Below are 17,621 nucleotides of genomic sequence, written 5' to 3'. Positions count from 1 at the left end.
CAATGTTCACTATTAGTATGAGTTTTCAATGAATGATGTTCAATGAATTTAAAATTTAAATACATTTTGGAAATATTATTTAACATTTTAGGGTTTTTGGGCACAATGAATTATCCAAAAATAAACAGTGTTTAAGAAAGAAACATGTGGCTACAATATGCTTTTTCCATTTGTATTTTCTCTAACCAGTATGTATCCACAGGTGCTGAGTATTGGTGAATAAATTTTGGAGGAATTGTCACATTGTCAATTTTCACATTTCAAAACTTTCTCTACACTATGGTTATTGTGGTGAGGATTAAGTTTTGTTCCTTTCTAAGAGTAATCATAAAAATGCTCTCATTTGTAGAGCTTCTCTCCAGTGTGTTTTCTCTGATGTCTAGTAATATATGATATATAATATAAAATATTTCTAGATTGTCTACATTCATATATCTTCTTTCCAGAATAAGTAGCCTAGTGGTGAAAAGAATTGATTTCTTATTAAAAGCTTTGCTGCATTTTTTTCAATTTGTAGGGGTTCTTTTCTGTATAAATTCTGTTGTTAATAAGGTTTAGTCTTTCTTTTTTAATGTTTATTTTTTAGTTGTAGTTGGACACAATACCTTTATTTCACTTATTTATATTTCTATGGTGCTGAGGATCGAACCCAGAATCTCACACATGTGAGGCTAGCTCTACCACTGAACCACAACACCAGCCCCAAGGTTTAGTCTTTCTTTAAAAGTATTATCACTTTATTTACATTTCACATTCACCAGGATGTTTTCTGCTGTGGTGAATAAAGTATTGTTTTTTATTAAATACTTTTCCACATTACTCACATTTGTGGGGCTATTTTCCAGTGTGAGTGCTGTTGTGGTGAATAAGGCGTGTTTTATTGCTTAAAGCTTTACCACATTCCTTATATTTGTGAAGCTTCTCTCCAGTGTAAATGCTGCTGTGGCAAACAAGGTGTAAAATTTGAGTAAAAACTTTGTCACCTACTTTGCATTTGTGAGGCTTCTCTCCAGTGTGGGTTCTGTAGTGGCAAATAAGGTGTGATTTTTGACTGAATACTTTGCCACATTCTTTATATTTGTAAGGCTCTTTCTAGTGTGAGTTATTCTGTGGCAAATAAAGCTTGTTTTTTGAGTAAAGCTTTGCCACATTCTTTACATATGTAGGGCTTCTCTCCAGTGAGTTCTGCTGTGATGAATAAGGTCTACTTTTTGACCAAAAGCTTTGCCACATTCTTTACAATGGTAGGACTTCTCTCCACAGTCGTTTCTGCTGTGGCGAGTAAGGTTTGATTTGTCACCAAAAGCTTTGCCACATTCTGAACATTTGTAGGGCTTCTCTCCATTGTGAGTTCTTCCATGGTAAATAAGGTGTGATTTTTTACCAAAAGCTTTGCCACAATCTGTACATTTGTAGGGCTTCTCTCCAGTGTGAGTTCGTCTGTGGCAAATGAGGTGTGATTTTTTCCCAAAAGCTTTGCCACAATCTTTACAATTGTAGGGCTTCTCTCCAGTGTGAGTTCTGCTGTGGTAAATAAGGTCTGATTTTCGACCAAAAGCTTTGTTACAATCTTTACATTTGTAGGGCTTCTCTCCAGTGTGAGTTCTGCTGTGGCGAATAAGGTCTGATTTTTTACCAAAAGCTTTGTCACATTCTTTACATTTGTAGGGCTTCTCTCCACTGTGTGTTCTGCTGTGGCGAATAAGGTCTGATTTTTGACCAAAAGCTTTGTCACATTCTTTGCATTTGTAGGGCTTCTCTCCAGTGTGAGTTCTTCCATGGTAAATAAGGTGTGATTTTTGACCAAAAGCTTTGCCACAATCTTTACAATTGTAGGGCTTCTCTCCAGTGTGAGTTCTTCTGTGGCGAATAGGGATTGATTTTTGAGAAAAAGCTTTGCCAAATTCTTTACATTTGTAGGGCTTCTCTCCAGTGTGAGTTCTGCTGTGGTAAATAAGGTCTGATTTTTGTCCAAAAGCTTTGCCACAATCTGTACATTTGTAGGGCTTCTCTCCAGTGTGAGTTCGTCTGTGGCAAATGAGGTGTGATTTTTTCCCAAAAGCTTTGCCACAATCTTTACAATTGTAGGGCTTCTCTCCAGTGTGAGTTCTGCTGTGGTAAATAAGGTCTGATTTTCGACCAAAAGCTTTGTTACAATCTTTACATTTGTAGGGCTTCTCTCCAGTGTGAGTTCTGCTGTGGCGAATAAGGTCTGATTTTTTACCAAAAGCTTTGTCACATTCTTTACATTTGTAGGGCTTCTCTCCACTGTGTGTTCTGCTGTGGCGAATAAGGTCTGATTTTTGACCAAAAGCTTTGTCACATTCTTTACATTTGTAGGGCTTCTCTCCAGTGTGAGTTCTTCCATGGTAAATAAGGTGTGATTTTTGACCAAAAGCTTTGCCACAATCTTTACAATTGTAGGGCTTCTCTCCAGTGTGAGTTCTTCTGTGGCGAATAGGGATTGATTTTTGAGAAAAAGCTTTGCCACATTCTTTACATTTGTAGGGCTTCTCTCCAGTGTGAGTTCTGCTGTGGTAAATAAGGTATGATTTTTTTCCAAAAGCTTTGCCACAATCTGTACATTTGTAGGGCTTCTCTCCAGTGTGAGTTCGTCTGTGGCAAATGAGGTGTGATTTTTTCCCAAAAGCTTTGCCACAATCTGTACATTTGTAGGGCTTCTCTCCAGTGTGAGTTCGTCTGTGGCAAATGAGGTGTGATTTTTTGGCAAAAGCTTTGCCACAATCTTTACATTTGTAGGGCTTCTCTCCAGTGTTAGTTCTGCTGTGGTAAATAAGGTCTGATTTTCGACCAAAAGCTTTGTTACAATCTTTACATTTGTAGGGCTTCTCTCCAGTGTGAGTTCTGCTGTGGCGAATAAGGTCTGATTTTTTACCAAAAGCTTTGTCACATTCTTTACATTTGTAGGGCTTCTCTCCACTGTGTGTTCTGCTGTGGCGAATAAGGTCTGATTTTTGACCAAAAGCTTTGTCACATTCTTTACATTTGTAGGGCTTCTCTCCAGTGTGAGTTCTTCCATGGTAAATAAGGTGTGATTTTTGACCAAAAGCTTTGCCACAATCTTTACAATTGTAGGGCTTCTCTCCAGTGTGAGTTCTTCTGTGGCGAATAGGGATTGATTTTTGAGAAAAAGCTTTGCCAAATTCTTTACATTTGTAGGGCTTCTCTCCAGTGTGAGTTCTGCTGTGGTAAATAAGGTCTGATTTTTGTCCAAAAGCTTTGCCACAATCTGTACATTTGTAGGGCTTCTCTCCAGTGTGAGTTCGTCTGTGGCAAATGAGGTGTGATTTTTTCCCAAAAGCTTTGCCACAATCTTTACAATTGTAGGGCTTCTCTCCAGTGTGAGTTCTGCTGTGGTAAATAAGGTCTGATTTTCGACCAAAAGCTTTGTTACAATCTTTACATTTGTAGGGCTTCTCTCCAGTGTGAGTTCTGCTGTGGCGAATAAGGTCTGATTTTTTACCAAAAGCTTTGTCACATTCTTTACATTTGTAGGGCTTCTCTCCACTGTGTGTTCTGCTGTGGCGAATAAGGTCTGGTGTTTTACCAAAAGCTTTGTCACATTCTTTACATTTGTAGGGCTTCTCTCTACTGTGTGTTCTGCTGTGGCGAATAAGGTCTGATTTTTTACCAAAAGCTTTGTCACATTCTTTACATTTGTAGGGCTTCTCTCCAGTGTGAGTTCTTCTATGGTAAATAAGGTGTGATTTTTGACCAAAAGCTTTGCCACAATCTTTACATTTGTAGGGCTTCTCTCCAGTGTGAGTTCTTCTGTGGTGAATAAGGATTGATTTTTGAGCAAAAGCTTTGCCACATTCTTTACATTTGTAGAGCTTCTCTCCAGTGTGAGTTCTGCTGTGGTAAATAAGGTATGATTTTTTTCCAAAAGCTTTGCCACAATCTGTGCATTTGTAGGGCTTCTTTCCAGTGTGAGTTCGTCTGTGGCAAATGAGGTGTGATTTTTTGTCAAAAGCTTTGCCACAATCTTTACATTTGTAGGGCTTCTCTCCAGTGTGAGTTCTTCCATGGTAAATAAGGTCTGATTTTCGACCAAAAGCTTTGTTACAATCTTTACATTTGTAGGGCTTCTCTTCACTGTGTGTTCTGCTGTGCCGAATAAGGTCTGATTTTTTACCAAAACCTTTGTCACATTCTTTACATTTGTAAGACTTCTCTTCAGTGTGATTTCTTCCATGGTAAATAAGGTGTGATTTTTTACCAAAAGCTTTGCCACAATCTTTACATTTGTAGGACTTCTCTCCAGTGTGAGTTCTTCTGTGGTGAATAAGGATTGATTTTTGACCAAAAGCTTTGCCACAATCTTTACATTTGTAGGGCTTCTCTCCATTGTGGGTTCCTCTGTGGTAAATAAGACCTTTTTTTTTTACTAAAAGCTTTGGTTGCTTTTCTTTATATTTGTAGAGCTTCTCTCCAGTATAAATTCTCTGGTGGTATACAAGGCCTGATATTCTATATGATTTCTGATGTTCACTATCACTTGTAGTTTTCCATATTTTCTTTTGTGGAAAATAGTCAAGATCACAACTTCTATATTTTGCACTTATCACTTCATGAAATATATGTTTTAGGCCATTTTCTGGTGAATATTCTTGGGTATGATTAGGAGTCATGGCTGAAATAAACAAAAATCAAAAAAAAAAACAATACCTATTAGACTGGCATAAATATATTTTGCATGCATAACATGAAATTAAGGTAAAATAAGTACATAAGGAATGTAGCAGATTAGTAAGTCCAAAGTCACCACAAATGCGAAAAATATATTAATTCAATAAAAATGTACAGAAAAAATTACCTTGAGAATATTACCCAAATTCTTGTAGAGAACACAGTATCCAAGAGAAGTACATCATTAAGAAGAGTAATGTAATAAAGTGTAGAAAAGTATCATTAACAGCCTTTTGTCCTTCATAAGATAGTATTGTGTATTTAAGAAATATTTACGAGGGGCTGGGGAAATGGCTCAAGCGGCAGTGCGCTCGTCTGGCATGCGTGCGGCCCGGGTTTGATCCTCAGCACCACATACCAGCAAAGATGTTGTGTCCGCCGAAAACTAAAAAAACTGAATATTAAAGATTCTCATTCTCTCTCTCTCTCTCTCTCTCTCTCTCTCTCTCTCCTCTCTCGGTCTCTCTTTAAAAAAATATTTACGAGCTACCTTCACTGTCAGTAGAACAAGAGAAATGTGAAACATACAAACATTTCTGGCTTTTTCAAAGAGTGCCCAAAAAATGGTTTTTGACTACCATGACATAGAGACATGAAAATAACTAGTAGATTTTGAGTTATAATACCATAAATATTCAACAAGTGTAAAAAGGCAATGGACTCTTAAAAAGAAAGAGGAACAAAAAATTTACTAAGAAATATACACATATATGTCTATAAAATTTTTCATAAACACATTTTAAAAGACTATATAAACCTTGCATAGCCCATGACCATAATACTTAGATGAATTCAACACATGACAATCAAGTATAATAAATTGATTTTTATATTTTTACATTCGTGTGATATGAGAATTTCCTTTATTGACAAATAAACTTTGTTTATTTATAAATATATCATGGTATTTTATACTATATATACAAGGTAAAATGACTAAATAGAATGAATTAGCACAATCATTATTTTATATAATTATCAATTTTGTTCTTATAAGGTATTGTATTCCTTCTACTAGTATTTATGAACAACATAATACACTCAATATATGGTAAAATAAAACTCTTGACCTTATTATGCTCAATAAAATAAAAATATGGAGACTTTGACTATAATATCAACCCTACACAAAACACAGTACCTGGTGAGCAAAATTTTGCTCACTAAATTTCTGACTTCCACATGTGAATCAAATGCTCCTACAACTTAATATCTGCCTGCCACCTTTCACTTAATTCAAAGTCCTGCATATATTTCTTATAACACTTTAAGAGACAAAATATTTTATAACTAAATAATAATAGTATATAAGTACATATTTTTACACATTTGACATTGATGGGCACACACATGGAGTCCCTAGCTTTAATACTGAGAAACATGTTTGAACTAAACACAAAAGCAGAAGTATCTCTTCAAATTTCTGATTTAATTGTTCATGGACTATATAATCTACTGATGGCTCCTTTAATAAACAAATAGAAAATAGTACAGCAAATATAAAGAAAGAGAAGCATGGCTAAATGCAAGTAACCAAAAAAAAAAAAAAAGAACATTAAGAATTTAACATTAGGATACTGACAGTTATAAATTACTGAAAGAACACTAAATAATTATTTTAAAAAAGTTTAGAGAGTGAAATTGAAAAATATTAACATCAATGAGCACAATGTTTATGTGAGAGGGGCATTCCTAGTGTACAAATCTGAAATTCTACCAATATGGGAGAGCCTTATCAAGCATTACCAAGTTTGAGACAAGTATAAGCAACTTGTAAAACACTGTAAAAATTAAAAATCTATAGAATTTATAAAGAGAAGTGGGATATATAAACACACTGCATTTTGTGTAGGGGTGATATTATTGTCAAAGACTCTCTCTCTCTCTCTCTCTCTCTCTCTCTCTCTCTCTATATATATATATATATATATATATATATATATATATATATATATATATATGATTTAATTCTGATTTACTTGTTCATGGATATATATTTACTACTGGCAATTTTGGATCTTTAGATCATCCAACTTTTAATGTTTCATGTGTAATCCTAGAGATTATCCCAAAAATTCTATATCTCGAACTACAACACAAGTCTCTCTCTCTCTCTCTCTCTCTCTCTATATATATATATATATATATAGAGAGAGAGAGAGAGAGAGAGAGAGAGAAGAATATGTGAAAAGAATCCAAGCATGCCACAATAAAAAAACAATGATCCAGAACTTAAATCACTAATCAAAATAAGAAAATATTAAATATTACAATGTAGAAGTATAATGATTTATTCACTTCAAAATATTTATGATTGCTAATGCATTATTGCAAAACACAAAAAAATTATAAAATTAATAACATAATTGAATCTAAAATAGAAAATGTCAAGTAAGTTCCAGCAGAGAGCATGGAAAGAAACCAAGCATGATCTGCTCCTAGAGGCCCTATTTGTTTAAAGATGGATAATGCTCCTGCTTTTACATCTCATCCTTTTGCACAATTTTTAATCAATGAGATATAGTTTTAAATAATGAAATTTCTCATAATTCTTTTGGACGAGCTTTTGTTGAGTGACCAAATTGTATTCTAATACTTGCCTTTTATAACAGAAACAAACATCTAGCCTCTCTTATATTAATATGCATTAAATATTGTTTTACTTACAGTTAATGTGCTCAATATACAACATAAAGTTAATACTCAAAATTGGTCATCTGCAATGAATAGATATTTTATTCTCAAACAGCCATTACCAAAAATATTATGTAATATATGAGGTTCCACCTGACCAGCATGACAAGATCCTATGCCTTTGATCACGTGGGGAAAAGCATAGACTGCCTCACATATGCCAACATGTCCTTTTTGGACTCTAGCTTCATGCATGAAAAATAGCAATTATAAATGTGCATCAGGGACTTTACAAGCTGATTTCTAAGTTTCATTTAACTATGGAAGATAAGAGTTCATCCAAACAAGAGAATAATCATTCTCCTCAAAAGAGGAGAAACACTAAAAGAGGACCCCAAGATACTTGAATTCTAATTACTTGGGGGGATATAAAACCATTAACAGCCTCAGCTCAACAGGTGTTGGCTAAAATGGGGTTAGAATGTACTCTAGATAACTTTGTTACTGCTTTGATTGCTAAAGTCACACAAAACTCTGTAAATACTTTGGTCTTAATAACAATTTTGCTCTGTTTTTTGTACACCAGCTCTGGGAAATTCAGTACTGTCAGATCCTGGACTTTTAGAACCTATAACAATATCTCAATACACTTGCATAAAATTGTTATATGCCTGCAAAAATGTCTCATGGTATTCATTGTTGTCTTAGCAGAATAATGTGTCCCTACCATACACATAGTATTTAATAGGTCAACATCCTTTGCAATTTATTCATACAAGGTCTATTCCTCTTGACAATAACTGTGATGATTCAGTGAAGCTTCTCTCTAAGGCAGAATTTAACGCTTTCACATTCTCCTTAGTGAGAGTACCTGGACTAGCTCTACGGGCTTATAAAACTACTATGAAACTTGCCTATGCTATTATAAACAGTATTAGTCATGCCTCCATGGATGTAAATATGCTTAATGAAGAACAAAAACAACACTGTCAAGCCATACTTGACAATCATGCTGCAATTGATTGTCTGTTATTGTTACATCATAAAGGATATCAGAAGTTTAATAACATGTGTTCCTTCAATTTAAGTTATAATAGTAATTTTATTTCAAAAGACTTAGATTACATTAAAGATGGCATTAATAAAGTTCAACAAGATGAGGGATTTTGGACTTGTTAGATTGGTTAACTTCATGTTTACTCAATTTTATATGGGTCAAAAATATTCATAGGTGGATGTTTACTGATGTTGGAACTTGTTGTTGTCTATGCTTGCCCTATTTTTGGCCCCACCAGCATTAAGGAGATAAGTAATATTATTTACTAAAAAGGCCTTAAAAAAAGAGGGGAGGTATTAGGTATTCTGACCTTGGAATAGACAGGAAAGTGTGAGGGTGATTGTAACTGGCACCCTGAGTCCCACAATTGTAATGCACAGCAGTTTCTCCCTGAAGCTATTAAGACAATTCAACAGGTGTACTATCTAGTTTCTGTGTTAATGTCTTTAGGGAGAAGGGGCTCCATATTTGTATTAACTGTACCTAATCTTGGTTAGCTAGCACTTGGGGTTAAAGAAACACTGGGTTAGAATGTAGTCATGGTATCAGAAGATACATAAATTTGGGGTATTATATGTGCAGCTGTTAAGAGGTGTGGTCAGTTTTTTTTTTCTATTTTCCTTTTCACGGTGTGTGTGTCTCTCTCTTCTGTTTGCATAAGATCCCAGAAGATACTCTGCAACAGAAGTAAATTAAATAATAATTAGTAATTAATAATTTTAATGGGAAATTAAACTTACCCAGGAAGGCCAAGTTTCTATAGTTCTCTAACATCACATCTCTATATAAATTTTTCTGAGCAGGCTGAAGGCATTCCCACTCCTCTTCAGTAAAATCAATGGCTACATCCATAAATGTTAACAGTTCCTAAAATAAGAATAGGTACATAAATAACACATTGACCACATGAACATTTGCACAATATGTAATGTAATTAAAGTTGAAATGAGAGTTAGTAGACTATCATGTAGGTAGTGTTTTAAAACACAATTATACTATTATCTTCTTCTGCAGAAAAAGTGATTTAAGTTAAAAAAAGTATACATAGTCCACATTTATGAAACACAATATAAAAATCAGATATTATCTCAAAAATATTTATTTTGTAATTTTTTATATCTTGATCTAAATTATACATATTTTTCAGATGAGAAAATCATGGTAATTAAGAAAGAGAATTCTCAAATTTTAATTATATGACTACTAATCAGAGATTTACTAATGTGTAGAATCTCATTTGTTATTTCTTTGATACAGCTGACTATTCTGAATGTGTAGTGAGATCTCTAGTAATTCCAATATCAATGGTATAAGAGAAATTTTGAAATGTAACAAGGTAGACCACTTAATGAAAATATTTAATAGTTTATTTAAGTTCAAATATTTTATAGTTTTTATGTATGTTATTAATATAAAAAATAGTAACAACAATCCTGTTTGAATTTTACTTTTTATAATTTTAACATTTTTTCACATACAAAATTAAATATATATATATATATATACAAAAATTTTGATCGATGTTTATATTTTATGATATTTATAATAGAATATACATATAGCTCTTCAAACAAATATAGTTTGTTTGTTTGTTTTTAATTTATTGGTTCTTTCTAGTTCTACCTGACTGTAAAATTGATTTTTATGGTATTATGCAAGCATGAGATATATCTTATCCTAATTAAAATCCTGTTCTTGATGATGGCTATGATGTTAGGATTCACTTACAGATATATATCTTTTACATTTCTATCCTTGTCCCTTTTATTTATTTATTTATTCATTTACTTATTTTTTTATTTACCATTGTGCAATCTACTGATCTTCTTTTCTTACCCTTCCCCCCTTTATGAGCTTTAGATTTCACATATCAGCAATAACTTTCAACTTTTGGTTTTAACAAAATTGTTTGTTTTACTTAGCAAAAAATCTCCAGATTCATCCCTTTCCTGGCAAATGTCATAAAGTCATTCTTCTTTATGGCCAATTCATAGTTTATTGTGCACATAAGCAACAGTTTTTTATCCTGTCATCATTGAATGGACCCATTCATCATTGAATGGTTGGTTTTAAAGCTTAGCTATTGTGAATTGTGCTGCTATAAACATTAATGTGGCTGTGTCAATGTAGTATGCTGATTTTATGTCCTTTCGGCATATACAGTCCAGTCAAAAAACTGGGTAAAATTGTGGGTTCCATTTCTTTAACAATGTACATACAGGTTATTATGTTTCACTTAGACCTCCATACAGCTGGAAAAATTGAAATTCATCTATATCTGAGGTGATGGACAACTGTAGTTTCAGTGACTGAGGAGGATAAAAAGGATCATAAATTCTAATACAATATTATATATAATATTGTCTTATATATTTTGTATTGAGGAACTTAGTGAAGCACTTAGTAACTCAGCAATACTCTGACTCTAAATAAAATATATATATAAAAAAATGAGGATGTGGCTTTACTGTTAAGCACCCCTGGGTTCAGTCTTCAGTACAGATAAAAAAAAAAGCAGACATAATTAAAAAGCACTACCAAATTTGAAAATTCAAAAAATAGAAATTATATCAATTATACAGTATATAATTGAAAACATAGACATATATAATGATTTCTCACTTTATGGAAATACACTCTGGAAAATTTATCCTAAGAATCTTCTGCAACTTTCCAATTCTCTGAGTGCAATGATAGAATCTAGATGGTATAGACTAGTACATGGCTAAGATATTTGCTAGATCCATGGTTGTACATAACATCTACTGCTGACCAAAATACCATGATGCCACATGATTGATATTATGAAGTAAAATTTATCAGGGTAAACCTCATAACAAAATAAATCGTGGAAATACCAAAAACACCAACAACAAAACTCTTAAAACATGCTAGTATATTGGAAAAAGAGTGTGATAATAAAATGCTATTTTATCCCTTCACTCATAAAACATAACATATTTTGACACCTTAAATGCTGAATATAAGTTATTAATAAAAAAATACTGAAATATATAAGAAAGTACAAAGCTCAAAAGTTTATATTCAAAAGATAGGGTTTATATGGTGGTGCACACCTGAAATATCTACTATTCTGGAATCTAAGGCATGAAGTTCAAAATTTAAGGCCAACTGAAGAAATTGAGAAAACCTCACCTGGAAATAAAATTTAAAACAGAGCTGAGAATATGCTCAGCATTAAGACACTTTGGTTGAATTTCTAATATCAGAAAAAAAAGGGTTTTTTTGTTTTCAAACTTATATTATAAATATAATAGACTTAAACATATGAATTACAAAATATTAATACAAAAAAATCTATTCATCAAATGATTACATTAAAAGCTGCAAAACTGACAAGGTTAAAAAAAACCCTAATTTCCTCACAAATAATCAAATGTTTATAAGAAGAAAAAATACAACAGATTGCAAAACAAAAACAAAAAATTCTTGAAGAGTCACTTTAAAAAATATATCTAAGTGTTCAATAACCATAAAAACTCAAAATCTTTAGAAATTAGGTAACATTGAATAAAATCACATCATATAGATGAATTAAACAGTATTGATGAACATGTGGAATAAATACATTCACAAAAAAGGAAAATAATATTTTAAGCTTTTATTATCCATTTGTATAAACTGTTTTGTAATCATATGTATATTATACACCCACACAGGAAACAGAGACTGAAATTATAGCAACTGTACATGAGAATACAGTCACATTCTTCCAGAGTTGAAACCAAGGGGCATAGCGAAAGAGAAAGAAATAATTATTAAATTTTGTAAAATGTAAATTCTAGGAGCTAGCATTATTGTTGATGTATTATATCCAGTTTGAAAAATACTATATAATACCATGTATGTGTTAAGCTGATGTCACATAAATGTTGCATTTCATATGCAAGTATGTTTACAAAAGGAATATGCAGTATTTGAGAAAATAAAAATACAGAAAAGAACATAAAAGACTCAAACATTCAACATATTTACAAAGGAAAAAATATTATAAAAATGACTATTTTTCCCAAGGTACCCTTTAATAATAATTTTACCATAATTTTACCATTTTTCAGTTTTTGTTAAAGAAGAAATCAAAGCAAAAACTTCTATAATTTTCCTGGAAAGTTGAATGTATATAAAATAGACAAGAACTCTCTCATAGATAAGAGCAAATGTACTAATAATCATTATCTGACACTAATGCATGTTATAATATTAAAACAGTGTAGTAATTTTAAGATAAAGAAATCACATTACAGAAAACTACATAGGGCAATTCATATGTATGCAAATATCTTTTTATTGTTAATTATTATAAGTATATAAATCAAAACATATCAATAAAATATTTAATTTGAGTGAATGCTACAATTAAACCTCAAAGTAGATGTTAGAATAAAAGGCATAGATTACAAAAGCGACTTGTGTGCAGAATGTGTGTGACACTGGAATTATACACAAGCATCCACCAAACAGCAGATATAAAGAAAGATAATTCTAAAAAATAAAATAAAAATAAATAAAAGCAGAATATAAGCCTCCCTTTATTTATGGATACATCAAATAAATATATTCTCCTGTTTTGAGTCCTTCTAAAATCTTTAAAGGAATTAGAGGCACACAAATTGGAAAACTGAAAAAAAAATATCGACCAAGAGATAAGTAGAATGCACTTGAAGATTTTTCTGATTTGAGCAATATGCAAAATTACTGGAACAAATTGCCCAAATCCACTGTTAATATAAGTAAAGGGAGATTGACTTGGGTTTGAAATATGTTATTTAACTTTAAATTGCCTGTAGTTTAAATGCCAATTTATCTGTACACACAGAGGAAGGGATAAGATATACATGAGTATTTACTCCGGGGGAAAAATAAGTGGTTTTAATGGCCATGCAAGATCCATGGGCTTTATTTCATTAGACCAGAGTGGAAGAGGTTTTAAATCTTAAGGTAACACCTTAATCCCTTAGAGGAATTCACCAACATTCTCCAAAAATGCAAATAGCTGTTGCTGACAGTTGAACTTTTATCTAGACAGTACCAAAAAATTAACAGGGAAATACAGACCACCACTGAAAGCCAAAGTGGCAGTTTAGCACTTCCTGAGCTCTCCCACACAGCTCACTTTACTAATAACACCAGACCTAACCAATTCTTTCTGTAAGTAATTTGTCCTGATATTAACTTTTTCTATTCAATGGACTACATCTGAAACCTCAAAGCATTGAAAGCACTGATAACTGTGCAAGTGCAAATCTCCCTAGATCAAAAAGGAGTGTTTTCACATTGGTGTACAAATATTGTAATGGGCTGAAATTTCGAATATTAGTGAAGAAAAATGGTTATAATAACAGATCCCTCTGTATTTCTAAAAGAGGTGCACATCAATTTTTTTTTCCAGTGAGCATAAGGTGCCCTGGAATCTATAAAGCTTGCATCAGAATTTTAGTGCACAATCCAACTATAAGATCTGCTGCATGAGCACATCTGTTAGAATGGCTACTCTCAAAAAGTGGAATAGTAAGTAGTACTCCAATTATATGAATATGGAAGAAAGAAACACTGTGCTAGACTGTAAAATTAGTGAAGACATTTAAAAAAAAATGGAAGTTGACAGTTCTCTCAGTTATTTCTTTGAGAAACTAAGCTCTCTTCATTTATACTGCTCTTGAACAAGAAAAGCCCCAAGTACTGGTCTGGACTTATGAGAGGCATTAGATGTGCCAGCTGTGGGATCCTCATATTACATAGTTCTTAAACACAGTTGCAGGAAAATACCAGAGTAGGGAATGAGAATGCTCTCATATACATTCCATTAAAGGAAATCTGAGCATAAAGACACTCTAACAGGTTGTCTGCCTTTGGAAACACAAAGGAAGAATAGAAACACATGATTTTTCCAAGATCAAGTAATTTTTCTTTACTTTTCAATCATATAAAATGCTCATAAACAACAACAACAACAAAATTTTGCTTTTGATTTTTTTCTATGGTACTGGGGATTTGAAGCAGCAGCATGTTAATTTTGGGCTACATACCCAGCCATGTTTTAAAATTTTGAGACAGGTTTTTTCTAACTGTCTAATTAGATGTTTACCTTTAAATTGCATTCTTACTGATTTAACCACTTGACACTCTGGAATTAATATGCATGTATCATTGCACCCAAAGAGAAAAAAATACTTTAAAGTCTAATCCAGTTTTTTATATAACAATTGAAAATACCATGTTCATTTGAAATATGAGTAAAGTAACTGATAATACTGCAAAAATGTAACTGATAATACTGGGAAAGGGGGAAGTTTTCATTGAACAGGAAGCTAAAATTTTATATATAAATAAAACTCACAATACTGGGGCATAAATTTAAAATCACACTCAGCAACTGTCTGAAGAAAAAAAAATTAAAAAGTACCAGATATGTAGCTAAGTGGTACAGTACCTCTTGCTCAATCCACAATACCACAATCTCAAAAAAGAAGAATAAATTCAGGAGAAAAGAAAAACTGAGATACCTATAGAGTATCTCACCCCCCTCCTGGAGGAAAAAAATACATGGAGTTGTGATTGTAATGATCTCCTCACTCCAGAATCCACAACACAATCTGAGAAAATTCAGAAATATTGCACAAATGTTCTCACATAGAATTTACCATAAGGGCTAAAGATATTCTTTAGGATACTATAGGACTTCCAGTGTCTGTTAATATATGGTCCAGTTGACTGGCCAGTGAAAATTTATGGCTGACCTTTCTCAAAAGAAGACACAGGACTGCAGAAAACAAAGATTACACCAGGGATTCTAGCCAACCATTGCCAGTTCCCACCATAGTCCTTGCAGCCAGTTTCAACCAAACTCACCATCCAGTCTCAGGATTTCACTGCACTCTCATCATTTACTGTATTTTTAGGAACCATGTGTCCTCTCTAAAAATCACTAAGTACCTATACAGGAGAAAAAAATCAGGTTCACTCAATATAAGTCAGGAAGCCTAGAAATGGATACCCACTCTGGCAGACTTCACACCAGATGGTCAAAACTTGCTTCTCTTTACTGAATATGTGTAGATTGGACAATGCTTATATAAGAAGTCCAGATTGGACAAAACTTATGTCTTCATATGCTCAATCTGAGTCTAGTGAGTTTTTTGAAAGTCAGGAAATAACCTCAAATCCAGAAATAAATGATGTCACAATTGTAGGGTCTTGTCTGTTTGTTTGTTTATTTATTTATTTATTTATTTATTCACTCAATTTCTTTTGAGGCTCTGGGAATTGAAAGCCAGATCCTCAGGCTGCAGCAAATTTAAGGCAAGGTATACTTGGAGAAGTAAAATCCAGCCAACCCAGAAAAGCATTTGCATTTAAACTAGCATATGAGTCCTTTTGAATTTGTAGATTATATACGTAAATATATTATTTATGGATGGAAATAATACAGAGACAATCCTGTAAAATTTCAGTTAACTTCTCTTGTATGGAAACAGATTGAACATTAAAATTATATGAGGTGGAAAGATAATTTTTTTTAGAATTCATATAAAATAGTAAAAAACTGAATTTTTTAGTATAACCCATAATTTCCACTATATGAAAATTACCATTATGTATTTAAAATCTCACTAATAAAGTATATGTATTTTTGGAACAGCATCGTCAAAACTATGCCAAGACTCCAGAAAATCTCAGTTCGCAGAACCATAATTGAGAGTTATGCTTGTCCTGAGTTCAGAAAGATGAAGGAAATGATCACTTCTTTTTATCTACAGTTGAAAGATACTTTTATTTGTTTATTTTTACTTATATTTCTCCTGAGATATTAAAAATTAGAGAGAAACTTTCCTGAGTGAGGACAAGGAGATTTAACAAGAAAGTGTATGGTGTGTGTGTGTGTGTGTGTGTGTGTGTATAATATATATATATATATATATATATATATATATATATATGTTTTTCCCCAGATCCAAATATTTGAGTCAATTATTTAAATTTATTAATGGTATATTTCTTATTTTATGACATGGCCTTACACCCAATGGCCTGTCTATATCATTTTCTTTTTTTTTCCTAGGATGAAAGCTTCTTAAAAAAGTGGTCTTGAAACGAAGATGAATTGTGTTGCTATCATGATGTCATACACTTGTAATCCCAGGTAGGGGATTTGAAATTTTGCTTCTTTAAGAATAGTACTAAAGCACAAGAAATAGAAACAAGAGTCACTAGACAGGATGAATTCAAACTGAAAAGATTCTTCTCAGCAAAAGAAACAATCAGTGAGGCAAAAAGTGATACCAGAGAATAGGAGCAAATTTTTATCACATGCACATCAAATAGAAACCTAATTTCCAGGATATATAAAGAACTTAAAAAACTTAATACAAAAAAACAAATTTCCCAATCTTTAAATGAAATGGGCTAAGGAACTGTAGAGACACACTTCTTAGAAGACAAAAAATCAATCAATCAATAAAAAAATGTTCAACATCTTTAGCAATTAAAGAATTGCAAATCAAAACTACTCCAAAATTTAATCTTACTCCAATCAGAATGCCAGTTATTAAAAATACAAGCAAAAATATATGTTGGTGAGGATGTGAGGAAAAAGGCACACTGTTACACTGTTGGTAGGACTCTAAATTGGTGACACCAATCTGGAAAAGAATAAGGAGATTCCTTAGAAAACTTGGAAAGAAACCAAAATTTATCCAGCTATCCCACTCCTTAATTTAGACCAACAAGAGCTAAAAACAGCATAATACAGAGACATATCCACATCAATGTTCATAGCAAAACAATTCACAATAGGTAAACTGTAGAACCAACCTATATGCTCTTAAATAGAAGAATGGATAAATAAAATATGGTCTATTTATAAAGTGGAATATTACTGAGCATTAAAAAAGAACAAAATTATGGAACTGGGAAGTAAATGGATGGAGTTGGAGAATATCATGTTAAGGCAAGTAAGCCAACCGTCCTAAACCAAAGACCAAACGTTTTCTCTGCTACGTGGATGGTGATCCACAACGAGAGAAGTGGGAGGTAGCATGGAAGAAATGAAGAATCTTTGAATAAGACAAAGGGGAGGGAGGTGATGGGAGATGGTATAGAGGTAGGTAAGATGGTGGAATGATATGAAAATCTTGTTGTACACAAAGTAGAGTTACATGGTTTCATAACTATACTTTCTGTACAACAAGAGAAATAAAAT

At 32.6% G+C, this 17,621-nt stretch overlaps 1 protein-coding gene across 1 annotated transcript in view; it reads right to left on the bottom strand.

Annotated features, from left to right (window-relative positions):
* Positions 1-339: 339 nt before the first annotated feature.
* LOC143641128 (uncharacterized) overlaps positions 340-17,621 on the bottom strand; it is a 71,411-nt gene continuing 54,129 nt past the window's right edge. The window contains exons 2-5 of the mRNA XM_077108519.1: positions 9,142-9,268; positions 4,479-4,654; positions 1,217-4,382; positions 340-401 (exon numbers count right to left, since the gene is read on the bottom strand). Of these exons, the coding sequence (XP_076964634.1) occupies positions 340-401; positions 1,217-4,382; positions 4,479-4,654; positions 9,142-9,268 (3,531 nt within the window). The remainder of the gene's footprint in view (positions 402-1,216; positions 4,383-4,478; positions 4,655-9,141; positions 9,269-17,621) is intronic.

The sequence above is a fragment of the Callospermophilus lateralis genome, unplaced genomic scaffold (assembly GCF_048772815.1).
Source record: "Callospermophilus lateralis isolate mCalLat2 unplaced genomic scaffold, mCalLat2.hap1 Scaffold_86, whole genome shotgun sequence".
Lineage (NCBI taxonomy): Eukaryota > Metazoa > Chordata > Mammalia > Rodentia > Sciuridae > Callospermophilus > Callospermophilus lateralis.
Note: the sequence above shows the minus strand (reverse complement) of the source record. Positions and strands in the feature narration are given on the sequence as shown.